We start from the raw sequence: 27,319 nt of genomic DNA, 5'->3' as shown, positions 1-27,319 counted from the left end.
TGGCCTCAGAGCATAGGGAGTGCAAAAGTGGTTTAAAGCCACTTAAATCCCTCTCCCTGGCTCTTCCACACATAGTGGAAGAGAGGAAGGATGGTCCAGTGGTTAGGGCCCTAGCCTGGGACCCTGGATTCACTTCCCTGCTCAACCACAGACTTTGTGCGTGACCCTAGGCAAGACACATAGCCTCTCTGGGTATGTCTACACTGCAGAAGTAGCCCCATGACAGTTACGTCTACACTACAATTAGAGACACCTGCGGCTGTCCTGTGCCAGCTGACTCGGGCTCGCGGGGCTTGGGCAGCAGGGCTGTTTCATTGCGGGGTAGACGTTCCGGGTTTGCCTTGAAGGTGGGAGAGTCCCAGAGCTCTGGCTTCAGCCCAAGCCTGCATGTCTACCCCACAGTTAAACAGCCCCACTGCCCAAGCCTGAGTCAGCGGTCATGGGCCAGCCTCAGGTTAGTCCCGGTCAAGTGATGCAGGCTCATGCTACAGGACTAAAAACAGCCGTGTAGACGTTACCGTTCAGGCTGCAGCCCAGGCCCTGAAATGCTGCCAAAGAGGGGGTGCATCTCAGAGCCTGGGTGGGAAAATCAGTGCTGCTATTTTCTGCCATGTGTTGTGAGCCTAACTCAGTTGACTTGGGCTCTGAGACTCGCGGCCACAGGTTGGGTTTTGTCTTTTGTTTGTTTGTTTGTTTTACTTCCCTTATCTGCCTCAGCTCCTCATCTGTAAAAACAGGGATGATTATTATTTATTAGCAGGGCTCTACCTCCCAGGGGTGTTGCAAAGATTCTATGGCAATGGGGGCAAATGATAGAGAGAATGACTGAGAACCAGGCTCTGTCCCCAGAGTAAGGTCCCATTGGTTCTGTACCCCATCTCACCTCCAAAAGGGAGCCCTCCCCTTGCCCCTTTCCCCATCAGGATATTGTTATGCTGATGTGAATGTCAGATGTTCTGCTCTTCCATTGGGAAGAAGTTAAAGCAGCACAATCCCCATCTCCCACAGGCAAACAACAAGTCTTACAAATTGCTGTTTGCCAGATGCTGGGAATGGGCAAATGGGATGGATCCCTTGATGATGATCTGTTCTGTTCATTCCCTCTGAAACACTGTCGGAAGACAGGAAAACTGGACCATTGGTCTGACCCAGTATGACCGTTCTTATGTTCTTAAATAACCACACTCCTCAGTGGTTTGGTAGAAGAAATACACATTCAGCAGCTAGACACAAAGTCAATATTTTGGATATCCCTCATATGCATGGGTATAAATGGATGAATGGCTGTTCCCAATAAGTAGTTCTCGTTAACACAATCAGCACCCATTTATCAAAGCACAAGTGTCTAGTCAGTTCTACCAAACTGAGGGCTGAACAAAAGTGCCTAGTAGGGTCAATGCAGAACAATAATTTACAGTGACGTAGCCAGGATGCAAAGATCTCAAGACAATAATGAATTAAGTTTTGCAGAACCCCACCAAGGTATGAGTTTTACAATCTTGCCATATATTGTGTTTTCCTTAAGGCCCCTGAAGTCATGAAAATCTCAGCTTTAATTTAAAAAAACGTTTCTAGCTCCCATGCTTGCAAAGATAATTTGCAAAAAATGTAACCCTTAAAGGTTGAAAAACCAGAAGACCAGTAAAAAAGAGCTCCCTAGATATGATTTGCTTTAAAATCTCATGATACGGGGGCTCAGACTCCTGATCGTTGAGTGCCTGGGATTAGCAAAACTCTACAAGAAATAAAAAAGATCTCATTTCACAGAGCGAATCCCTGGTTGTATTTCCATTCCTATCATAGACAGTTGTATTTCCATTCCTATCATGGTTTAGACAGTGACCCAAATCACACTTCCTGTAATGGTATCCAAAATGGCTGTGTCTTCTTGACTACACCAACAGTCAAATCATTTCAACATCAATCGAGGAGGAAGGACTATTGAGCTTTGTTACCGAGGACAGTCAACAACGGGCTGTTTTCCTAGTGCAGATGAGATGACCTTCATGATGCTCACTGCTAGTTCTCTGCTTTAACCAGTATACCATGCTTCTATTCTAGTAAATGGAAGCTGTGCTGCAATTCTTTCCTGCAATATGTACGGGATGTCAAACTTCATTTTGCTTCTGTATAATAACCCAGATATTTAGGGAATCCACCCTAGCTAACCAGCTATTAAAAGTACAACTGCCTTGCCTACAATAGCATATATACAGGTGTTAAAAAAAACATCTTTTTTCCTGGTGAAGCCAAGGCCTTAGAGAAAAGGCAATTGCATGTGAACAGATGAGCGATATATCCATACAAAATAAGGAGGTGTTTGTAATCATCTCTTCTGGATTTCGCTTTCTGCAGGGTTCTTGCTATTTGAATTTACGGTATAAACAAACCCAAACACTGAAGGAGAAACTCAATCCCAATCATCAAGTTTCACCTGATTTGGGATCAAAATCATGCAAATATATTGCTTGATTTCACTATTTCCTCCTGAAACTGTAAACGTTCTTGAACTTTAGTGAGATTTTCAATCAAACAGTGCTGAACCTTGAGTCTATAATGAAAGGTCAAACCAAACAAGTCTGATAGCATTTGGATTCTTGTTGTGTGTATTTTGTATAGCTCTTTTTGAAACAAAGTTTGGTGAAGTTTTAACTTACCCTGAATTCCTATTAAGGCAGGACCTGAGGACCGAAACTGCCTGGCTCTTCTGGGCATCACATCATAAAAATTTGAATTTAGAAAGCTATCATGCAGCAGGAAAATATCTGAATCGTTCCCCTAATTTAATTTCTTCCTCTTATCCAAATTCTATTTCACATTTCCATTGCTATAAAAATAATCTCCTATTTGTTCTAAAATTGTTTGCACCATAAAACTTTACAACATTGCCCTTGCAACTGGAAGTCTCCAGACCTACTGAGGCTTTGGAAGTTGTGTCAAAGTTTTTCCTAGAAGCACCTTCACGCCTGATTATTTAGTAACATGGTAGAGTTCAGCATCTTCATAAATCCTGATCTACTGCTAAATGCCTGCTGGGCATATTCTTATTGTGGTATGCGATAGTCAGTGCCAGATCAGAAACTCTCTAAATTGGATCCTTAGGGCATGAAGATTTGCTACTGTAAATTTTACCAGTTGGCTTTTAAGTTTCTCTTTTAGAAGTAAACTTTACTAAAGGAAAAAATAGTTCTAGGGTTTTGAAAACGAGACAAGCTCAGCCCAAACAAGTCATGTTTTGAAAAATAATTTATTTAAATGCAAATTAATGTACCCTTATGTAAAACAGCCCTTTATAAAATACACAGCTAGTGACAGTAGGGCAGGAAACGTTGAATAATTTTGTATTCTTGTACAAATTTAAGAAGGTTCAAACCCTGGATTCAAATCTTTCAGTGTCCAAACCTAGATCAAAAGCTGAGTTTTGCAAATGGTCCCTGCACTTAATTCAGAACTTACTCCACTTTTTAAATAGGGGTAGTTTGACTAACTTGAATGGAGTCCTCTTGATTTACATCATTATGAGAGGAGAATGAGGCCTAAATTTTGCAGCTTAAGACCATCTTTTATTTAGAATTTTTCTAACTGAAAGCACAGAGAATGTAAGTAACTTCCTCCAAGCCACACAGTGAAACAGCAGTAGAAATGAGAATGGAAGACAGTTTGGTTAACCTTTTTCTTTCTTTGAATATTGTGCATGCTTCCATATTTCCTGGGATCTATCCAGAAGTGGAAGTGAAATACCATACAAAACACTATCATTACCGCAGCCCTCCTTATCTGTAATCATCAGGTTCTGGAAATCTCATGGAATAACCTGCTGTTGAAATTTACAAGATGTCTTCTAAAGCAAAATGTTCCAAACAGATATAAGCAGCTGAACTTTTGAAGTTCACCCATCACTGATCTTAATCTTAATATCATCCTTTATTTTCAGAATATATTTTACTGAGCATCAGCCCACATCATAATACTATGTAGGCCATTGATCTCATGGTGAATGGTATAGCAACCAGACGAAAAACATATATAATAATTTAGACAAATATTCATATATGGCAGGAGGAATTGTTGCAAAGCCCTTTTCACTTTTCCATGCAATATTTTATTTCAAATTGGTGTTTTTGGTGAGATTTTACTTCCTTCAACTAGTAGTATCTAACTTGGTTTCATTAGCGTACCCACCACCGTTTTAAAGGGCTCTAGATATGTTCAAGCATTTAGCTTGAGGTACCGACAGTATGAAGGCAAAAATCTGACTTTAGGCACAGTCTTGAGCACACAGTAGTGCATCAAATAGAGCTGCTCAGGAGTAACCCTTAAAGTTACTGTGTCTCAGACATACCTGGTTCCTCGTATACTGGGAACATATTACTACTCCTTCCCCCATCCCACCCTTGGCTCAGCTACTCTGGCCAGCAAGTGAGAAAGGGGCATATAGCCAAGTCTCTGCTCATCGGCTGCCCATCTGCTCCAGAGAGGGAGTAAGCAGCCTAGTAGCTCCACTTACCCCAACTCCCCCGTCCACTCTGCACAAATTCTTACTTCCATGAGCATTCATTGTATCCTGAAGCACAATCTAGTCCTCAGTGCTTAATGCAAGATTACACAGAGAATCAGTGGCAGAACGGAGATTAGAACCCCGTGTTGGAGTCTCTGCTCTAACTGCTAAACCATTTTGCTTTCCAGTCTACTCCGAAGAAGGAACTTGTTAAACTAAAGAAAAAACTGTTTGCTCAAACCCTAAACTAGTCTGAAGCTAAACATCAGGGGTCAAGTCTGCCTGGGACTGGCCAATTTCACTGTAACAACTGATCTGGAAAAAAAAAAAAAAGCTCAGACATACCCAGATGCTGTCTTCTTGTCTATACGGCTTCCAGTTGTGTCCTGTATCGCTGAACATTAGAATGTAGCTTGTTATCCAGTCAGAGCTTCCATACCTCCCTTGGGTGGCAACTGCTGTAATTTCAACTCTGTCTCCCAGATCAATCTGAAGCCATTGTTGCAGATTAGATTCCAATGGGGACCAGCCACCAGCCCCTAGGAGACATCAGAGAAACATGACAGAGTTCAACATTGGCACCAAAATGGTTCTTAATAAAACTAATGTAAGCTTATAATTTTAGGTTATTACAAGTTTGCCTCAATTTTACTCAAATGTAAGGTACATTTACAGTTATTTTCATATCTATGATGCTTCAAGAATATAATAGCTCACATGATTTGTTAAATAAGCAACCAAAACCATACATTATAAGTGTACATTAATTAAGGAAATTCCTAGGAAATCTCCACTTTCTGTCAGTTACCAAGCATCAAAGAGGATTACATCTTCTTAGTCAAACATTAATATATTACCTCAACATGCATTTTGTACAGATTCTGGGATGCAGCTTTATAGTTTCTGTTTTGTTTTAACATTCTGTGATATTTGCTTTTATAGCAAGGTTTCAAAGAGATACATAAGAGCTAGTTACTGTGATTTGTGCCTTCCAGAGGATACTTGATTGGAGTCTTTAATTGGAAGTTGTAAATGTACTCCAAAAAAAAAGGTAAGTTGTAAAACAAGGTATAATTTGGTCAAAAGCCAACCAACAAACAAGAGGGTCTCCTCAGAGACACTGCCTCCTTTTATAATACACCAGTTCGTTATAGATACAATCCTTATCTCAAGAAAACAAATTTTGTAAGATATTGATGTTTTAGAAAGAGATCCAGTTGTGTAAAAGTGCGAGGATGTTTTTTATTCTGTGTATTCCAAAGAGGATTGCTGTCTTTGGATGTGTTACCAAAGCTATAAACGAAGTCATAAAAATTGGACTCTTTAACCCTCCTCTTTGGAAAGAGAAAACCTTCCGTTTTAGCTCCTCTTCCACCCAATTCTAGAAATATCCTTACTGGAATGGATTGCTTTATAAACACTGTATAGTTTCATTCTTTAAACTTTAATGAGAGAGTTTGTGGTTGGAAATGTTTCACAGAAGATATTTGTTGTTTCTAACTTAATATTGACTCTTAAAGGCAAAATCCTTTATCGTCCCTCAAATCCTTAAGAGTCTTAGCTTCCACTGACGTGCTCATTGGCAAATATTTGGTATCTGAATGCAAGTCTTTCATATACTCTCCCGATACCATTGTTCTATGAACAGTAAGATGTTTTAGGTACAAATATAGCAAGGTTATTTGATGCTATAATTGGTTACTAAAGAAAGAATCAATTTGAGTGTAACAATATTTATATTAATTGGGAATTAATTTGCTATCTGGCAATGCTTAAGCAACTCTTTAGTGAACTTGAAATGACAAAAAGAACCTCTCCAAATATGGTAAGAAGAAAAGACAATATTTTCCTCTGATGACCATTTAAGTTTAAAGACTCTTTAATAATCATTTGAATTTGATAAAGATGGTTTTAAGAGCTGAACAACTTTCATATAGGAAATAGGAATGGTTGGACTCAGTTGAAACAGAATTTCAAGTCCTATTAAATGTTCATGGAACTAAAGGGATATCTAGGAAAATGGATTGACTAAAAAAAAAAAAAAAGCAAAAACTAACTTTGAAGATATTCTGAGTGTTCCCTGCCAGGAACATAAGAGCAACATAACCATACATCTGAAGAATAATTACAACCCTGCTGTATATGCATTGCCAGATTGCACAATCTGGAGCTGAAATGCTCCCAAGACCATCCCATGAAGTGTTGAGCCCATGAAAGTTGATGGTGGGTGATATCTGAATTCAGCCATCCCTCTGAAAGAGGAGCATCTTCCCCCTCAAGTGTGTATATGGAAAAAGAAAAAGTATATATTCCTCTGGCTGAGGCATGCACTCTTATGCTTCTCTGCTCTCTTGCTTACTTTTACGCTCTCTTATTGCACTTGTACACAGGCTTCCTTCCTGACGCACACTTACGTTCTCAGCATTCAGCTCAGCTCAGCCTGTTGGTCTCATGCAATCAGCAACAAGGTAGCTAAGAACAAAGAAGCCACTACACAGCATTAGGAAGCAGCAACCTCCCAGCCCAGCATTGCTCCTGGAGCTGACGACATCCTCAAGACTTCAGCATCACTGACCAGATGGAGTTTGTAAAACCGCAGCCATGAGAGCCTGTCCACTCTATTCTGCCCCAGGTGATCCAGAACCCTGCTTTCCAACATGGTCTCTGCACTACATCCCACTTCTTGACATAACAGCAGCTGCTCCACACACCATCCTAGGAGCAGCCCCAGGAAGCACAGTGCCTTAGACAAGGAATTCCCTCACAGCTTCCTCCTTGTTCCAGGTAGGTAGTGGTTTGTGCTGACCTGTAGCAATAACAAATTATGAAACCCCTGCACTGGGGCAGAACCAAAGCATTTCCCTGCCTCGCCCCACTCACCTGCTTACTCCTGCATGGATGGAGCCAAAGTGCAGGTAGCCCAAATATATACCAGTTGCTGCAGTGGTTGCCAAGGTACATATTTTCTCTCCTCCTGAACACAAGAAGCATCTATGTAGGAGGGTGGCCTGAAGACAGATTGACATGCGCTGCCAGAAAGATTATGCATGTACTTTTCTATTCCCCACATTATTCACTGGGGATTCTCCCCCCTCTCCCTCCCATTAATATGTACATTTGGAGTGTGGCATTTCCTCTTCGGCCATCTGTTCTGCCACTCTCTTGTGACATGTACACTCCAGGGAGCATATGCCAGCAGTTATGCACAGGAAAATTAAAGTAGACTGAACAGTATGCGCTGCAATATGGGGGGATGAAATATGAGTGGAGGGGGTTAAAATTCCACAGCAAACTGCGCTGCAGGCGTGTTTAGATGAATCTCTTTTATTAACAGTGTCGGGTAATTATAAAAGAGACAGAATGTGGCATTTATTACACCCGCTCTATTTAGACATTTTTTTATGGCACTCTATAAAGTGGTAAAATATGCATGAGATCATGACGTCTCTCATATTAAAATTAGAAGGATGAGATGATTAATGAACTTTCCCTGGGCTTGGCAGTTTACAGCATTACGACAAAGAGGGACATTCTTCCCCCATTCCTCCTGCCTAACTTCTGTGCACGTGTTGGAGGAAAGAGCAAATCCCGATCTGCTTATCATTTCTGCACAGCTCCGGTATTATTTCGCTATAGCTAGTTGGAGGTTATGCAGGTGGGCAGAAAGGGCTGGGGAGAAAGGGTCTCTAATGGCCTCTGTGCCAAAGAAGCCTGTTACATGAGCTCATGTTCTCCATGGCAACAAATTATAATGCTAGAGACACACAGGCTGTAAGATGGTATGTTTCCCAGGCTGGAGTCCCAAAAATAAACTGAAAAGAACAAATACAGCAAAATGTACAAATGGTAAAAAAAATAAAATTAATTGTTGTGAAAATACCACTTAAAAAACCCAGTATTCTCTAATCAGTGTTCTTTGATTTGACATGGAGCTGCTTAGGAGAGCTGTACTTATCTGTGTTTTATTAATATGAAGTAACACAAATGCTTGCCCTCCGTCTTGAGCATCTGGCAAGCAGCTCGGCTGGCTTTCTATTGTGCCGCAAACTCTTGGACTTCCTGCTGAAAGTAAGTGCTTCCCTGCTGCACAGCCTTACTTTAATGACCGGATCAAACACTTCCTTGCCATGAAACAAATCACATTTGACCAAAAAAAAATAGATTTCTTCTAAGCTACAATGATCTATATTGAGTGCTCAGGCCAAGAGTTTACGAGGATCTGAGGAAGCCTTGTCTTATTATAGCAATTAGTTCTTTTTCATCTATCTATCTGTTTACAGTAAACAAACATTCAGTTTGGTAAATCCCTTCCATAAATCAGATTTACCACAATTATGTGGATCAGAATTATTGTGACTACTACTATGTAGCTCCAACATAGCTTTATCAGTATTTGGAATGAGCTCCCTCACTGGATCACACAGAAAGACATTTTATCCATGGACTTGTACTGTAACATTTCAGTTCTGCCAGTCTTTTGAACAACCACCTTTCAGCCTTCAATGTATTGTTGTCTATTACAGCACCAAGTTGACAATTTTGCAAGCTTACTGCCAATGTAGATCTGTGTCATGATTTGTCTCCGTATATTGCATGCCTGTTTGTATGACAATATATTCATCAGAGGGTTACTATATACATGTGCACATTGAGACACTGTTCCTTGCTACACTGAATACCTGTAGTTATTCTGAAATGCACTGTATATGCTTATGCTTTAAGAACTATAATGGGATAGATAGAATTCTATTTAAATCCTCTATCGTGTATGTGTGATTATCCACAGGGAAAAAAAACCCAAAACTTATTTTAAGTGAATTTAGGTTTCTTGAAAGCTGTAGAAATTGAAGTCCTGTGGGTTGGTTCACAGATTGTTTCAATGATCACCATCACACACTCAACCTGTACCTACCATTATTTTCTATGCCTAAATAGTTTTGGTCCTCAATATAAGGAGAGAGATCATCAGTTGGTATTACTGAGCATAGCTCTGTTGATTACAATGGAGTACACCTCCATTCACCTTAGCTTTGGATCTGGCCCAAGTATTTAGAAGATCATGATGCAGTACCTGTGGGGGAATATTATCTTTGTAAATGATCCCTACGGTATCGTTTATGGGCACTGGTGGAACAAGCTCCCCAGCTCTAGGATAGGAATTTATTTTAGTCTCTGCTAAACTCTGCTCTTCTTTGCACAAGTACAATTCTGTGGAAATCAGTAAAATAGTACAGATCAAACTCAGGGCAGCAACCTGGTTTGATGCACTGCACCCCATGTACACCCTTATGGGGTGATTGTGTATCATTCATGTTCATCCTTAGAGTGTAACGGTGTAATTGTTTAATGCAAAGTGTGTCATGTAAGGTGTTGTTGGAATGCTCATGACCTACTGAACATTATTGTTATGATAGTGTGTTTCTTGCAATGTCATATGCATGGTTATGAATCTCTGCTATGTAATATTTCCAAATATGTGTCTCACATTGTTTGGAGCAGATCCAGGCAAAGAGGTAATTCACACCTTGCTGAGGCATGCAGACAGGAACAATGGAGTGGCCTAAGTATCTGATAAGGGATGCTCATCGACTCAGGATGTGGAGAAAACCATGCACAGATACTTCTGTTAACTGATCCTGAAGCGGGGGGAGGTGAGGCCTCAGAGGTGGGTGCAGGAACATGTTAAAAAGGGAGACATTTTGGTCTCTGGAGCTCTCTCTTGGAATCCATCTACAAGGCAACATCAAGACAGACTGCCCACAGGGTGGGGAGGGTGGGGGGGGTGGAGGAAGTAGAGCCTGGTTGGAGGCCTCCAACCAGCCTGCAGTGAGAACCATCTACAGACTGTAAGGCTATTAAAGTGTTAAGAAGCTTAGTTTAGAATGCAATTTGCTTTTATTTCTTCCTGATCAAATCTAATATATTCTTCTGGTTTATAATCATTTAAAATCTTTCTATACTTAATAAACTTAATTGTTTTATCTAAAGCAGTTCATGTTGTTTGGGTGTGTGTAGAGACTTCATTTAGAGTGACAGAGCTGGTGCATATCAATTTCTTTGATACATTGACTAACCAATGAGCTTGCAGAGTCCAGTGGGCAGCACTGAACTCTGTAAAACAGCTGTTTCTAGAGTTGCATCTGGGACTGGGGACAGCGGCTGGGGGGGGATCACACCATTGCATAATCCCATGAGTGGCTGGCCAGAAGCACTCACTCACTAAAGTAAGAGATGCTGGCTTGCAGGAGGCTGGGCATGAGCTGACCCAGGAGCAGAGCAAGTGCTAGCCAGGGTCTAGGAGTGAGGGATTGGGGTGACACAGCGATATACCAGTCCAGATTGCAAAGGGGAATGTCACACCTGGCCTGTCTGTTCTTCATTCAGGTGAAATTCACCCCTGTTCAGGGATCCACCTCATGGACTAACAACAAAATAAGCTCCATTTAAGCTTTCAGAAATGAGATTTATCTTGTTCAGAGGCTTTGGACAGGTCTTCTACTCAAGGGTGAATTTCACATGGTCTCTCTTTTGCTATCACCAAGAGCTCTGCCAATGAGGAAGGTGGTTTTGATGATGCTATACAGTGTGTCTAATAAGAACTGAACCACCTTCGAATATTCAGCTTCATGTGTTTTAACACAGCTCTATTTCCTGCCTCAGCTAAGAATTACATTTAAGTTGGTTTGTTTTAAATATCATTGCCAGAACTTTAAAACTGTCCCAAGTCATGATCAGTGTGTAGCCACATCACACCAGGGCAGACTCAGAACAAAATGAGGCTCAGAGAAGCACAATCCTTCCTCTGCTGGCTCCTATTCTCTGGGGGAGGTGTGAACTACTTCACCCCATTTCACAGAGCAGTTTATACCCCAGTGAGTCTGGCCAGCTATTCTGGCTGGTGAGTGGGGCAGGAAAGTGGAGGTAGGGCTCCTTTCCCTCCGCACCCCTTGTGAGGAACTGAGGTTTCTGTCTGTACCACTTCTGGATTGTGGCTGACGTTATGAAATTGTATCATGAAATGGCTGTGCCATGGACAGCCTAGACGTTTGCAGACATAGGAGCTAACAGTGCTGTGTTAGGTCTTTGCCAGGTCAGAGACAATGATGAGTGATCAGTACTCAAGGATCATCTATCCAAAGTCCCAAAGAAAAGTTATGTGGAGCGTGAAAGCATGTCTCTTTCACCAGCAGAAATTGGTCTACAGACATTACATCACCCACCTGGTCTCTCTCATATCCTGGGACCCACACAGTTACAACAACACTGCAATATTCAAAATAAAACACTTCGGGACAATTGGTTTGCTCTATGCAAGAGAACACATTTCCTTCTCTTGTCTGAGAGGGATGGGGAGGATGGGAGTAAAGGAGAATTACCAAAAGGCAGAACAAAAGAACAGGCCACTCCAGAAGGAGTCTATAAAAGGACACATGAGGGGAGAGACATTTTGCACTAGATTAAGATGAGAGAGGCTGCTGCAGGGGCAGGAAAGGCAAAGGGTGGAGGACCCTGCCTGCGGCAACACAAATGCATCCTAAATGCAGTCTGTACTCTCCTGTGCTTTATCTGTTAAGTAAAAGATCCCAACATTGATAGACTGGACAAAGAGAAAGTGTGTGTGCGCGTACTGCTTCACAGCTACTGCATGCCCCTGAGGAAGTTAAACTTTAAATCAGAAGCGTCACAGCTTTTGCGGTGAAGTTGCAGAGGAGGGTGTGTTAAAGTACTGGGAAATCTGAAAGCACTTTGCCCAGAAGGCTAGACAGATGGACATCAGGTTCCAATATTCAAAGTTCCAACACTCAGAAGGGGAGTGGCAGATAGAAAGTCTATGGGGCAACTGCCACATAACTTCCGTTCCAGCTATTTATTGAGAAACTCTTTTACTCAGGAACTCACAGCGGAGATATTTAACTCCTGTCTAATACCTCTCCAATCTCTGAACATCTGTATATACTGCAAAAACCTTTATGGCCACTATGAGAGTGGATCCAAATAGGAGTCCTTGTAAGCTACTCTGAAGAGAGGCAGATAAAAACTCGGGCTTGACATTTTTTAAGAAAGAAAATAAGGAACCTTGTTTCTTTTCCATACAGGTCTTCTGTCTTATAAGACTAAACCCTGAAAATTGGAACAGAGAACAAGTCAAGGAGCTTTAATCTAAGGACAGAAGCCACCACCCCAACCTATGACTTGGGACAATGCTAACCCATATAGTGAATTCAAATCTGGAGACCAGCAGAAGATTAGGGTTTATGGTTAGTCACAGAGGTGGACTGCTACTCCCTGCTAACATGTAGTTTGGTCCTTGTGAATGCACATTGTGTGTAAACACACTAGCCACCCTTCAGACAATCCTTACTTCCCCTTATGTTCTTCAGGGAGGAGAGCTGAAGTGAAGGTCTCCCCTGCAGGGCAAAGAACTATGAATCTATTCTTCTCCACTGGAATTTCCAATGGAACTTTTAAGACTAGCAGAATGGAGTCCTGGCTCATCCCAAGTGCAACGGCAATACAAATAAAATAAATAAATAAAGCAGATTGCTACTGGAAAACTAGGTTTTGAAACAGAGCAGTAGATCTAATAGGCTACTTTTTCCTGGGGCTACAGGATTTACAGTAGAAAGCAAAAGAAACTAAAGGACTTGAACTTCCACTTGGATGGCCCTAATCGTCAGTGGTACATTTTCACGGAATTTGGGGCTTTCCACTCAAACAGTAATGAGCTGTTTTTAACTAACACCATCTGAGGTGCAGTAGGAAACAATTCCAGTCAGCCAGGCGGGTTCTGAACACTCCATAAGCATCCACCCCAATAAATTATTCTCTAAAGCTGTAATCAAAACCGTCATGGGCGTTTCACCCAGTGAACTTACCATCCCTTCTGTTGAGCTTGGCGAAGCTGTGACTGTGAATGCTGAAGAGCTCTGAGGAGCTGTCAAAGGCTGTCGGAGGCAATGGGGATACTAGTGCATCATCACAATTATCTATAAAATAAGAGAGAAATAAAGAGGAGGTCAAATAAAAAGTAAGAAGAACTTTGCTCAGTTGGACTTTTTGAAAAAAAAAAAAAAACCGCACAAACGTACATAATCTTTAACATACTGCTAGCTATTTATTAAGCTGGCATTGTGAGTGGATCTGCATGGTTAACTGATTGTCAGAGAGGGTTCTAGAAGGAAATCTGAACGGGCAGCCACTTAAGTTAGCAAAATAGTGGAGGCAGCCAAACACTCAGCCTTTAATTGTCATGATCGTTTTGGTGGTCCCAACTTGAGACACTGAAGGACTGATTTCCAGAGGTGATGACCATGCCAGAACTGTAACTGAAGTCAAGGGAAGCTAACTGCTCAGCAGTTATGAAAATCAGGGTCTTCCGTGTCTCAAGTTGGGACCATCAAAGTTCCACACAACTTTTGAACATTTGAGCTTCTGTATCTATTTTGCTTTGGACGACTACAAGCTAGTAAGGAAGGAAGGAGTGCTGGCTTACCTAGGGAAGAAGAACCTTTAGAACAAACCCTATCAATTTTGTAGTAGATACTAAAGATGATTCAGCCCAGAGGCTATTCATTGGGTGGTGGAGGGAAGTCTGAAGGAAACACCTTCAGTTTTGGTTGAGCTATTGGAGAGTACACAAAAACACTGGTAGGAATTGTCAGACTAATTCAGTCCATCAATAACTCAAAGACAAACTGAACTCACCCACAGTCATCGTGTTGTAAAATTCAAGAGTGCCCATAGATGATTATAGCAATTCCTCTCACCAATCCCTGAGACAACACACACAAGATAGCGCTTGGTTTCTCCATTACCGAGAGACCTTTCATAAACACACATATGGAATGTGGGAGTGGAAGTGACAGCATCTCACTTCCATGCTTAGCAGAGGAAAATTACATATACATGCAGTAGAAGGACTCACAACAGTGGGGGAGGAGGATATATTGCACTTAAAGAGAATCCTATACTACGTAGTAGGGCTAGAACACCTCCCCACCCCAAAGAGCTAAACCGGCACAAACGGGTGGTCTGTATGTTGATTACTATTTCCTTTCCCTCCCTCTGTTTCTTCTTTTCACCATCTCTTCTGAGCAGGACTTGAACCTGAACTTTTGAGCCCACAGTGTTTGAATGAGGGTGACAGATGAGAAGATTTGCTTTGACTAAGAATCCAAGAATATAACACAAGCTTTCATTAAGGGTATAAAAACCATTCATTTTAATGGAATCACACAGAGAGGAAACACAAAGTTTAATTACTGGAGAAGTCCTGCAGGTTAGTAAGATCTTAGACTCCGTAGATGCCATCCATAGTATAAATATAATTACAGAAAAAAAATGTGTTAATGCTACATTATGGTTACAAAATTAAAGACATGAAAAATACAAGAATTTGACATTAACTCAGCCACACTGGCAATTTAGGGCCTGGTCCAAGGCTGACTGAAGTCAATGAATGCCTTTTTGGTGACACGAAGCTACTGATCTGTGTTTGGGGTAGAGCAGTGCTGCACACACAGTGCACTGCAGGAATTGTTGTGCTCCAAATCCCTTCCTGAGCTCCGTAATACACAGGGGGAGTGAGTTGCTTGCTCTTTTGCATATGGAAGCTACCTGCTCTTACCAGCACAGTTTCATGGACTGGGATGTAGGGTTTGCCCCTACCCTTTTCCCGATTGGCTAATTTGTACTTAAGGGTACAAGAAACGAGCCATTCTTGGGTCTCCTAAAGGCATGGGGGGGTGGGGGGGGGTGTTTATACACCCACACAGATAGACCAACCAACTGGCCACACAGGACAGATTTCCTCCTATGCATGTGCACACAAGAGTTATACACAATTTGATCCTTCATATTTTGATAACAAGGCGGACTTCAGTGTAAACCTAAAATTAACCACTTTGCAGACCGAGAACTTCATGTTAGAGTTAAGAGTATGTACATTCATTTAAAGTGCATAGGCATGCATGCATGCACGCACACACATAGCCCTGTATATGATTTGTTGAATTTCTCTCAAAGTTTGTATGAAATGTCCCCTAATCACATGTAAGCAAGGTCTGAGTGGCACTCTCCCTGCTCAGCAGCTGACAGGGGGGCATGGGCTTTATATTTGCATGAGTACAAGTAAGTACTCAGCATATTGCATAAGCACTCTAGGTGTTGAGCATGATGGGAAATGGTCAATGTAGCTGGTATTGTATTACAAATCACTTTTGTGTTAACTGCAGGGTTAATGAAATGTTGCCCTTCGATTGTATGAACAAATGGCATCAGATCTGTGTTTAGCTTGTTCTGATAAAAAATTCACTCTCACCCAAATAGAGCCCAAGAAGGGTGGCGGACAGATGTTTCAGCATTGCAAGAGGTGGGACAGGGGAGAAGTCTCCTATTGAGATTGCACCAGCCCTGCCAAAGGGCTACCCTCAGGCATGGGTTGATGATCTCCTCCCACTGCTAAATGGTAGCATTAATGATTCCTCTCCGAGTCTTGTGTTTGTTAAAAGCAGGGACATTGCTTCTGTGCCAGCAGAAGGTTTTCCCATGAGCTGAAATTCACTTAGAGCTGAATCACTAGACAGACTAGGGAAACCTTGACTGACAACCACCAGAGAGGTGCCAGCAGTGGGCAGCACCCGAGATGGCGGGATCGGTTGGCACCAGTAGATGGCAGAAGCAACAGCGGTCAATGCCGGCGGATGGTGGGAGCGGTCGGTGCCAGCAGACAGCGGGAGCCAGGAGCGGTTGACGCCGGCAGATGGTGAAAGCCAGCAGCGGGGACTTGGTGAGGCGCAGAGGTGGTGGAAGGCAGCAGCCGAGGAGGCCTGGTCAAGCCTGTATTTGGCAGGAGCTTGCAGAGGGGCACTGGCTGAGCCCCCAACCGAGAGGGGCCCCATTGCAACTATGATGGTCAGTACAGGGGAAAGCAAGAAGGGAGAGGCGAAGGACATGCCCCGTACTCTGGGATGGGTTTGGCTCCTTGAGTTCATGAATTCTGTTTGCACTGTTTCCCAAACCAGTGCTGTGTTACTTCCCTTCTGTTATTAAAAGGTTTACTTTCTACACTCAGATTCTGTGCTTACGAGAGGGGAAGTATTGCCCTTTGGGGCGCCCAGGAAATAGCGTGTGATTTCCACGGTGACAGGAGGGGGGCTTGAGCCAGTTTGGTGTTGTATCATTGACAGGGACCCCTAGATATAGAACCCGGCCCTTGCTGCTGCCGACTGTCTGGCAGAAGGGCTACACACAAAGGAAGACAAGTAGAGAATTACCGGTAATAAGCAAGAACACAATGTTAAATCCTGCTCTGAGTTGCAATGGTGTAAATCAGGAATAATTACACTGGCAAAATGAAATTACTCCAAGTTTATACAAGCATCATGGAGATCAGAACTTGGCCCATTGCTGGAAAGATAGGTGATAGATTGTTTAAATATTAATTATATATATAGCATGCAAAATATATTCTTGAAATCCCTAATCTGAGAAGAAAGCTAGTCATGCAGACAGCAGCAATGCACTTGATCACACTTGCTAATTTTCTGCAAAACTTCTAAGAACAGGTGGTACAGTCTTCATGATGGCATTAAAAGGATTGTGTTGGTGTCACCTATTGGTGTCATTACAGAATCAAGAGGAGAATTACACAGACCATTTTGTGTTCCAGTGATAGGCCCCAATCCAGTAACCTGTCTAAATACTGCAGAATTAAACCTACCAGCTTCAAGATTTATTCAGTATTGTTGACATTTCTCTGCATTAATTCCAGTCTTCAAGACAGTGACTGCACGGAACGCTGTCCTGCATCAAGCACTATGCAAATTTCACAGCTCTCTCAGTATTTTATCTCATTTCTGATCAGCCCCTGCTGTTCCAGACATGGCCTTCTCTCAAACGATCAACACTTTTGTTGAGTTGCCCCATTTCAGGTAGTGGGTTTGCAAAGTGCAGAAATATCAGATAGTAGCAAGTGACAATAAAACAGCCAGCGATCGTGACCTCATTTCATTCGTTATGAGGCTGGTTATAGAGTCAGGAAAAACCATGGAAAGGCGGACATGGGACGCAATCAGTAAAGAACTAAAAGCATGGTAGCATAATTAATGCCAATCAACATGATTTTACAGAAAACAGATCTTTGTTAAAACACACGATGTTGTTTTCTGAATGGATTACAAGTTTGTTTGATAAAGATAACTGTGTTGATATAATATATTTAGGCTTCTGTAACGTATTTGTCTATATTCGGATAAATTAAAAACAGCCCTCTATTCAAAATCGGGAATCATCTTCCCCGTGGGTATTTCAAGCAGAAAAAGGAATAATGAGGTAAAATGGTTGGAAGCTGAAATTCAGACTTGAAATAAGCCACAGATTTTAACATTGAGGATAATTAACCTTTGGCACATTTTAACTAGAGACATGGTGGATACTGTATCACTTGAAGGCTTTAAATCAAGACTGGGTGTCTTTTTAAAAACATATATTGCAGCTCAAATAGAAGTTATGGGCTCAATGCAAAAATTACTGGCTACAGAACCTCACCCAGTCTTATCCAGGAGGTCAAACCAGTTTATCATTATTGTTCCATCTGGCCTTAAAAATCTATGAATTATAATGAGGGTTAAATTCATTGTCACTTTGGACCCGAGTGGTGATTTGAACAGAGACCTCAAAAGGCAAGGACGTTAGGCCACTGCACTATCTAGCCTTCTACGTTCCACAAAACTGAGTGGCGTGCTGGGTGGTCCACTTCAGCATGATATGTTATCTGGCCACCAATCCCATTGCAGCATACTTTCACCATAAAGCCTTAAAGGAAACAGAATATAAGACCTAGCTTAGAGGAGGTCTGAGGTCTTACCAGTATGGCTCCTTTAAAGCCACAGTCACATTAGAAAGGAAAAATATTCATGAGCAACCCACGCTACAAATGCAATTCACACACTCGGCAAAACTCCAATAACTCACCTAATCCCCGGGCACTGGGATTTCTTTATTCATTAATTAAGAAATTCGTTAATTTCTTTATTAACTAAGAAATCAACAACAAGGTAACAAAGTTCCGCTCCAACCATCCCTCTAGGAATGGTTTCTCTCTATAGTAGCTTTCCCTAAAGACTGCACGGGCTCGCTATCCTAAAACTCAATACATTCCTTCCCATTCTTCACCTGAGAGCCACTCCCAACTCCATTCTGGTGAGGTGATGGGTAACCTCCCTCAGAGGCATATACCTATTCCTTGACTAGTGGGATCAACACCTGCAAAGGGGATGGGATATATAGGACAACGCTGTCAGACAACAGTGCAGGTCTACTGTAAAAACACACTTCTTAAACAACAGATCTGTCCCTACTTGATTTTGTGGCCAAAAATAATTTGTTATTCCTTTTCACGACTGTTAATTCTGTGGGGCTAACACAGCTAAGATTAAATAAATTGGGTTCTGTTTCATCTTGTTTATCATCAAGAGAATTGTTTGCTAAATTCCAACAGGTAACACCCATCCAAACCCACGGATGTCAAAGGAGTTACACAAGGGTCAATGAAGGCTGAAACTGACGAAAACAGAATTGGCTAAGTGTTACATAGGCCAGGATACCTCTGTTACTGATGAAATTGTGAGGGATGGAAAGAAACCAATTTGATTCTCAGACCACAAGTTAAATTAGCATGATTTCCTAACTGCCAAACATCTTTTATTTGAAATGGAGATCATTTAATTTGGAATGTTGTGAGAGACAATAAAGAGAGAGCCCTATTTCTCTTTAAGTAAAAAATGTACACAATCCCTTTTCAGAATTTAATCACACTCTAAAATTGGATTGGCATTCATCCAGTGTTGGAGCTGCATAATTTGCCATTTGCTGATACCTTTCCTTTCATTTATCACAACTTTGAAGAGGTGTCCTCATGAGAAAATACTTCCTGGACTCATCCTACTCTTCTAGCCTGATTTGGACAAACTCCACAAACCGTCTGAAAAGAAATATGTCTAGCAGTGGCACCAACCATCTATATTTAGAGAAAATTGGCATCTCATAACTGTCACAATTATATCACCAACATACGTGCCAGTTTTCTTTAACTATAGGTTGGTTCCACAGTTGGCATCAGAACTATTGAGCGGAACTCGAAAACAGGATCAACAGAATTAAATTTATCTGTTCAGATTTGAAGCACAATAATGTATCTCACGTACTTGCTCGCTCCTTTATACTTTCTTATTACTACTGTTACTAATGTATAGAGACACACCAGACACCCCGTAAGCCACACTTCATGGTGGTCAGTTTATTCCCCTGTCAGAATCCTAGTTGTGAGTTCTCTGGGACAGGTGTACTCACTACATCCCACTGAAGGACAGTGGTACCATCAACTAGTGCTTAATTTGTAATGAAATTGGTGCCGGGGCTCAAGCAATCTTTTACTTTCATAACTTACTTGGCAAGCCCAGAGGTGCCAGGGCTATGAACTGCCAGGGTCAGCCCTGAGCAAATTAAGCACAGCCACCAACCAAGTGCAAGCATTTAAGGTGCTTCAAATGCTAATCTCGATCAGCTCCAGCAGCTGGTTGGTCCCAATAAATGATCCAAGAAATGTCAACAGCTGCCACGTTCCCCAGTGAGGCTCTCCCCACCCCAGCACCATGCTTCACAAAACACCAACACCATCTCACCTGACACAAAAGAAAAGCAACCATGGAAAATTTCAACCAAAGGCAAATTTTCAACCAAAGCTTTTGTTTAGGTCAAAAAGCCATTTTTCATCTAAAACTAAAACCATTATGAACAGCTCTAATTTTATCAACAAGCATTTTGGTTGTGATTTGGAAAGGATTTACGGTGGGATTGGAGTGCCTAACTCTCTTAGGATGTTTTCATTAAGACCAGCTGGGATTTTCAAGAGTGAAATTCAACATGGTATAGAGGGCTTAAAAAAGACCCTATGCACCCCTTACGTGCCACTTAAAATCTTAAATCCACAGTGTAGTCTGTGTGTGGGCTTTCTGCACTTGTGATTGCTCAACAAAATGGGTAAGGGAGAAATTCACTCTAGTCCCAGAGAGATGGGATTCAAAATGCTTCTGAAGTGCTGTGGGTTTCTGAGACATGGGCAATGAAGGTAGTGGAGACACGATTGACTCTGGATCCGAGTACACGTCCAAATACACTTCAGCCCACCTCTACCTCTCCTAGTATTCTAGTCTGCATTTTCCATAGAGAGATAGAGGGCGCAGGCTTGTCCACCTAGTCATTCTCTTCTCCAGCGTGGGGAAAAAGTTAGCTGATCAAAATAGGCTTATATGACTTCTTCTTAGTAGATGTTCACGTGTGTCACAAAGGCACCACAAAAAGAATCACACAAAGGTTAGTAGTCTGTGTTTAGGAGAAGCCCCATGTACTAAAATGTGGACGAGGCTGTTCCAGGTCAGGACTGAGATGCATTAGTAAAGCTGTGTAACTGCCATTATTTTCCTTCATCTGCTTGAGACAACAGGACAGGAAAACATTGATCTCTACTTACAAAGGCCATCTTGAAAGGTTACCAACTTCATTTTTCTCAGTGAAAACTTAGAAAAGTATGACAATCAATGAAAAATTCTCAAGACTGTCAGGTGCACGGGTTTTCCACGCCTGTGAATTTGGATTGCTTCTTATTATGCCCTATGCTCAATAAGGCAATCATGCAGCTTTTCAAGGAGAGATTTTTCTGAGAACTTTGCAGTGAATTGTCCGTCAGCACCACATTGTGCCATCCTTACACTGAATAGTACCTGACTCTGCCAGTAATCTCACTCCATGGGGAACTGAGGGCACTGAGCAAGTCCTATGGGATGCACAGAGCAACATTTTGGCCTATACTGCTGCTACTTTATTACCAGCAATAACTATTGTCATGGTAGTACATAAGGCTGAAAATGTGGTTGCAGCCCTATTATTCTGGGTCCTGTACAGCATGGATGATAGAACAAAAGCCCTTCAGAGCAGAGATTGTTCAATGACACAAACAGTTGAAGGATAGGAGAAAGTGATACAACATACAAACAAATGAATATGGTGAAGAATTGGCCCAGCTACATTGATTGGGGTTACAAGAAGAGAGGGAGGGAGTGGAAAAAGGAGGGAAGGAGGAGAAAAATAGTCACTGCTCATCGCCTCCCTTGGCGTAAATCAGCAGATGGGGTTTTGCAGGCATCGCAGCAGAGGTGAGTCTCAAGGAGGGATCCAAAGAATAAAGTATGTTTCCTTCATGCCACTCCCCTGGGAAATCTCCACCGTGTGCAAGGGCTTCTGTGACAGCACATCCCTTGAAGACCTTCCTCTGCAACCCCAGGTGTAGGGATTGTACCAGGGCAGAAAGGTTTGTGGCCACAGGACCTTATGTTCCATTTGTTCTGGGCCCCTTCAGGACCATGTGCGTTACTGAAGGAACAGCCCACCATAGTCTGCAAGCTTTGGCCACCTTCTTGGGGTTGTCCTGTGCTGTAATACTGTGCCATAAACTTGCTACTTGAGTGTTTAGAGACTGAAGTAGCAAAATAACAACTCAAGCATTCAGGTGTCTGAACCTTTAAACAAAGAGGAAAAAAACGCTTCAAAATGCAAGAACATACATTGCAGCATTTAGGCTGAGATCTTGGCCTACACCTGGATTAGCTCTGTGAAGCTCCTCCTCTGTCCCAATCTTACCCAGATCCTCCCCTCAGCAAAGGCAGGCAAATCTTCTTAACTGGCCTGCTGGTTTGTGATTGGCCAATATTTCCTCCTGGCCCTTCTAGGCTTCTGGAGGACTGACTTGGTGGTTGCCAGATCTGAGTGAATTTTCCTTGGTTGGGGAGTGTCAGGGAGTGGATGTCTCAAGCAGGGGGCAGAGAAAGCCTGAGAGACCCTGTCAAAGGGACTTTGACAATTTTGAAACTTTTTTCAATTTTGAGTCAAGAAATTCATCAAAACTGTCTTTCCTGCAATGTTTTGGTTTCAATGAATTGGCTTTTTTCAACAACTTCTGTCAAAAATGTCCTGACCCGCTTTAATTCAGAGAAAATTATTTTTTTTCCCCCATCTGCCTTTTGGAGATTCTGGTTTGGGTCCTTAAGATATTTCTGTTTTGTTGCCAACATATAATTTTATTCATTATTAAAATACCAATAGAATTGCAGATGGTGCTGAAGTTAAATTGTGTGCATCACTTTGACTGCAACAGTAAATTGTCTCTGTATTGGGATTTGAAGTTGAAAAGATTCACTTATATTTATAGGTGAGATAAAATTCCTCTTAGCATTGCACGCTTAATGGCATACTTTGTTTTAAAGACATAAAGCATGCATTTGTACAATGTCTACAACAGTGGTTAAAAGTAGCAACTCATGCTTTTAGCTTCATTTATTTCTCCCCCCACTCCCACTACCTATAATTCCATTTTACAAACAATGGAAATAAATATTGGAATATTATTCTAAAAATTGACCTTGCCCCTCTGTAGTGCAATCTAAGCTGGAAGAAAAAAAGATAATAGCTTTCATAATGTGCAAAAGACAAGTGTTAAGAGGTACTTAGAAACAGATATTATGGGCCCTTCTTAAGAAAAGGAGGGTTCAGGGCCGGATTTACACCTTATGAACTCCTAGGCACAGCATCTTTAGTGGCCCCACACACACACGCACACGCAGCTGAGGCGGAGAGAGGAGCTGGGACTGGCTTGGCCAGCTCTGGGCAAGGGGGAATATACTCACCCCTGGACTCTGGCCAGGGGGAGGGTCCTCAGGGTGAAGAGGAAGAGCAGGGAGACGGGGCCCCAGGAGAGAGGAGGAGGAGGAGAAGCAGGGGGTTGGGCCAGAGTTCCAGGCTCACGTGGAGCCCCCAAATTGGGCACAGGCCCCATTGGCCAATGTGGTAAAGCCATCTCTGTAGGTGACCCTAGAATGCCAGCACCCATAGTGCCTAATTGGAAGTCCGGCCATGGGTAGGGATGGATACTTTCTTAGAACTCCCCATCCACAGTGAAGATTAGTAGGTCCGTATATCAATTCTTCCACCATACATTTTCTTCCCGAAGGGTCGGGGGGAAAAGATCCTACTTTTTGTTCAGTAAAATCCCATTCCTGCTTTTTCCAGAGACCGGTTATGCCCACGTGCACAGCTGTGTGCTCCATCTGTTGGTGCAAAGGCACGGCACATTTGTCAAGATATAAGGCACTAGAGAAAGTACTTAACACCACAACTTCATCCTTTTTTCCCTCCATGCTACAGTCAAAGTAAACATTAGTAGTTAGCTAATCACGAACTCTTCCCAGCTGACTTTAAATTACCTAAATGTTCTTTAGTATCCTGGAAATCTTGACATAAAAGTATAACTCAATCAATCAGCATATTTATATAGCATCTTCTTTATAGTACATTGTGTGCCAGCATCCTTGTCATATAGAAAATGGTTAAAATCCATATGTATGAATGGGACTAGTGAAGCTTAAAAAAAAAAAACGCATAATTAAAGAGGCGGTTTTATTTCTACTGATAAAGCATCTTGACTGTCAGCATAATTCTCACATAACAGAGCACCAGTCAGGACAGAACAATCACGTGACATCCCTTTACAGACCAGAGATATTAATTTGGAACTTGCACTAGCCCAGCCCCACTAAGCTAATATACAGAAGCAGTGGGTCAAAAAAGTAAATAAGGTGAGAGAGGCTCTTAAGGAGTATCACAGGCCTGCAAAAGCAATTGCAGGAAGGATGGTCTTGTAATTAAGGCACTGGAATAGCGGCAGGAGTCTGGATTCAACTCCCAGTTCTACCATGACCTTGTGTGTCCCAAAGTCCCAGGTGTTTAAAGGTATTTAGGCACTGATGTGCTCGGATTTGTAATGCCTAACTGATTTAGGAGCCTACATCTCATTGTCCATGAAAAAGGGATTTAGGAACTGAGGAGCCTCAATCCCACTGACTGTCAATGGGATTTAGGCTCCCAAGTGCCTTTGCCTGATCTACATTACAAAGTTAGGTTGACGCAAGTCGCCTTGTGTTGACTTATTTGTCCACGTGCCTACACTAAAAATTTGTCTCCTACCAATGTATGCATCCCACTATGGTGACACAGCCACCTCCCTAAATGTCACAGAACCGCGGTCTTCCTACTGAGATCTACACAGTGTGAGTGGAGAAACAGAGACCTGTGCCAACCCTAACAGTCCTCAACCACAATGCCCCATTCCCTGCAACAGTGACCGCTCTAGTCAACAGTAAATGCCACTGCCCATGGGTCCCGGAGACTGGAAGCCATTTCCCCCCTTTAAATCCTCATGCGTTTTTGAAAAACCTTTTCCTGGTTGCCCACCTAGGTGAGCACCCCACGTAGCTCTCCCTTGGTGTGTGCAACTGCTCAGCCGACCACGCTCGCTCCACGCACTAGACGTGCTCTTGCCTGGAGTACACAGGAGATACTGGTACTCAAAAGCACCGGACACTTTTAAAGGTAGAACACCACAGAACTCAGAGTCAAGAAATCGCCAGCCATGTTTATAAATGTATAGCAAGCCCCGCGTAATAACTAGCAGAACCCAAGCCTCCAAGCCCAGAAAACACTACCGTGGCTGACTGCTGACGTGCTCTTTCAATGCCTCCCTCAACCACACAGCTGCACGTGGAGCTCTTGGAAGGGCCCTTGTGTCTAGCTGTTCAAACTCTGCAGGCGGCTGCTCCACCTTTGCTCTCCACCTTGGCGGCAGCTTTTCCCCCTTTGCCTCCAAGACATTGTGCAAGACAGAGTGGGCAGCTAGAGCCCTCGGGACATTTTTCTCACTGAGATCCAATCCGATCTAAACGCTGCCAGCGTCCTTTCAATCTGCACACTCAACAATTATTCTGCACCTGCCCAGCTGGTAGTTGAAGCCTTCCGAGGCACTGCCCAGAGGCTTGGTATACAGCAGTGGTTCTCAAACCCTCCGGGGGTCATGACGTGGTGATGTGAGGGTCGTGATCTGGGAGCTCCGACCCTGGCCAGGCACAGGGCTGCGAGCCTCCTGGCGGAGGAACATGGGGGGAAGTGGGTGGAGCGGCGACACACAAATACTGCTCACACTCACACACACCTGACGCTCCTCCGTGCCCCCCTGGATGCAGGGAGCCCTGAAGTTGCTCCTTGCTTCCTTCTCTCCCCCAGCCCTCTAGGAGTGCGTGGAGGATCAGTGTCCAAGGGGGAAGCGAGCAGCAATACCAACCACTTCGTTCACGCAGGTCAGTTTCCCCCGGTGGGCATGGGGGGGTGCAGGGTTTAGAGGTGAAGGGGGCATAGTGCAGGGGTAAAGGGGCAAAGGGGGAAATGGGGAGCCCATGGGAGCCAGGGGGTCACACTCAGAGGCTTGCTGTGTGAAAGGGGTCAACAATACAAAAACGTTTGAGAACCCCTGGGTCTGGCTCCATGAGAGAGGAGAGCGAGATGGAGTGCACGGGCCCTGAGAATCACTGTTGGCATTTCAGTATTGCCAGTGATAATCCACCAGCTGGGAAAGAGTTTCCCCGCTTGCTGAAAAGCCCTCTGTTCCTAAAGATGTGAGCATCATGCGCGTCTCTGACCAGCCCATAATAATATTAGTGAAGCTCTCCCAGTTTTGACCAGGCCATTCTGCCACTGAGTACATCCACAGAAAGGGCTACTTTTCAATGGTTATACAAGCATTGGTGGACACCAATACGTTGCAAACATTTCCAAAAAGGCATTCCATTGGACAGTGGTCCGTGGCACACTGGGGTACCTACTCGTGGTGTAGCACACTTTGCATTGACACAAGCGCTTCTGGAAAGCATGCGCCATACCAGCGCAAGCAGCTGAGTCCGTATGTGCACAAAGGACATACACGCGTTGGTGGCTGTACACTGATGTAATCTGCATTGACCAAAATCTGAACTGCAGACAGCTTCAATCCCTATTCAGGCACTACAGAGCTACAAACAAAAAATGGACATTTGAACTGATGTGTGTGTACCTCATTGCCAGTGCACTAAAACCACGCATGCAACCTGTTGAATGAAAGCATGATCTGGGAGCTCATTAATCTGGGAAATCATAGTAATTATCTCTACTGGGAAGAGAGAGGCCAGGTCTGTATCAGGAAGCTGGTTTTGACTGGCAGCATTTGCATTTCAAGGAACAGAAATGCCAGCAGACTACAGTTGCCAGTGTAATGGTATCGGTCTCAGAAACATAGGACCGTGATGGAGATGGCAGTTTCCTGCACAAACCTCACTGACTTAAGTTTAAGTATCTTACGAGTTCACTGTATTAATAATGGCAATCTGTATATATTATTGTGGGACAGTATGCAACATCTAAACTTGTTATGAGCTTCAAATGACTATCTGAAACAGTGGGCCCAGATAAGAATGAACTTTATTTTAAAAGTAGGTTTGGCAGGAAATCTCTAGAAGTGGTGTGCATATACACAAATACTGCTTATGCAAGAACTGAGCCATTTGAAGTTTTCCCCTCAGAGGGGCCCTTTCGTCTGCTGATCACAGATTAAAAACACTGTATAAAGAATGGACTCTCAGATTCATGAGTGTGCTTGTTCTGAGCTAATAGCTGTGATGAATTGGTAATCACAGAAAAACTCTTGGTGGGGTGTGAAGGACTGTTCAGCAGCCAGCGCTCTTGTTCGGGTTGGGGTGATCTCTGGGAAACTTGCACATAAATTCTTTTAAATATGTTTTCTCTGCAGTGCTTTTACTTTAGGAATACACGTGCTTGCTTAGAAAGAGCTGTATGGAATTTAACCACTGCAATTACACTGTTTATTGTCTCTGAGGAGAAAAGTAA

General features: G+C 42.8%; 1 protein-coding gene across 1 annotated transcript in view; it reads right to left on the bottom strand.

Moving 5' to 3' along the window:
- The window catches only part of CNTNAP5 (contactin associated protein family member 5), a 385,501-nt gene that overhangs the window by 271,061 nt on the left and 87,121 nt on the right, over positions 1-27,319 (bottom strand). Inside the window, exons 2-3 of the mRNA XM_067570074.1 lie at positions 13,375-13,485; positions 4,844-5,037 (exon numbers count right to left, since the gene is read on the bottom strand). Coding sequence (XP_067426175.1) covers positions 4,844-5,037; positions 13,375-13,485 — 305 coding nt within the window. The remainder of the gene's footprint in view (positions 1-4,843; positions 5,038-13,374; positions 13,486-27,319) is intronic.

The sequence above is a fragment of the Emydura macquarii genome, unplaced genomic scaffold (assembly GCF_026122565.2).
Source record: "Emydura macquarii macquarii isolate MOO-44397 ecotype Brisbane River unplaced genomic scaffold, CSIRO-AGI_Emac_v2 contig_2988, whole genome shotgun sequence".
NCBI lineage: Eukaryota > Metazoa > Chordata > Testudines > Chelidae > Emydura > Emydura macquarii.
The sequence above is the reverse complement of the archived record's forward strand: the minus strand, read 5'-3'. Positions and strand labels throughout refer to the sequence as shown.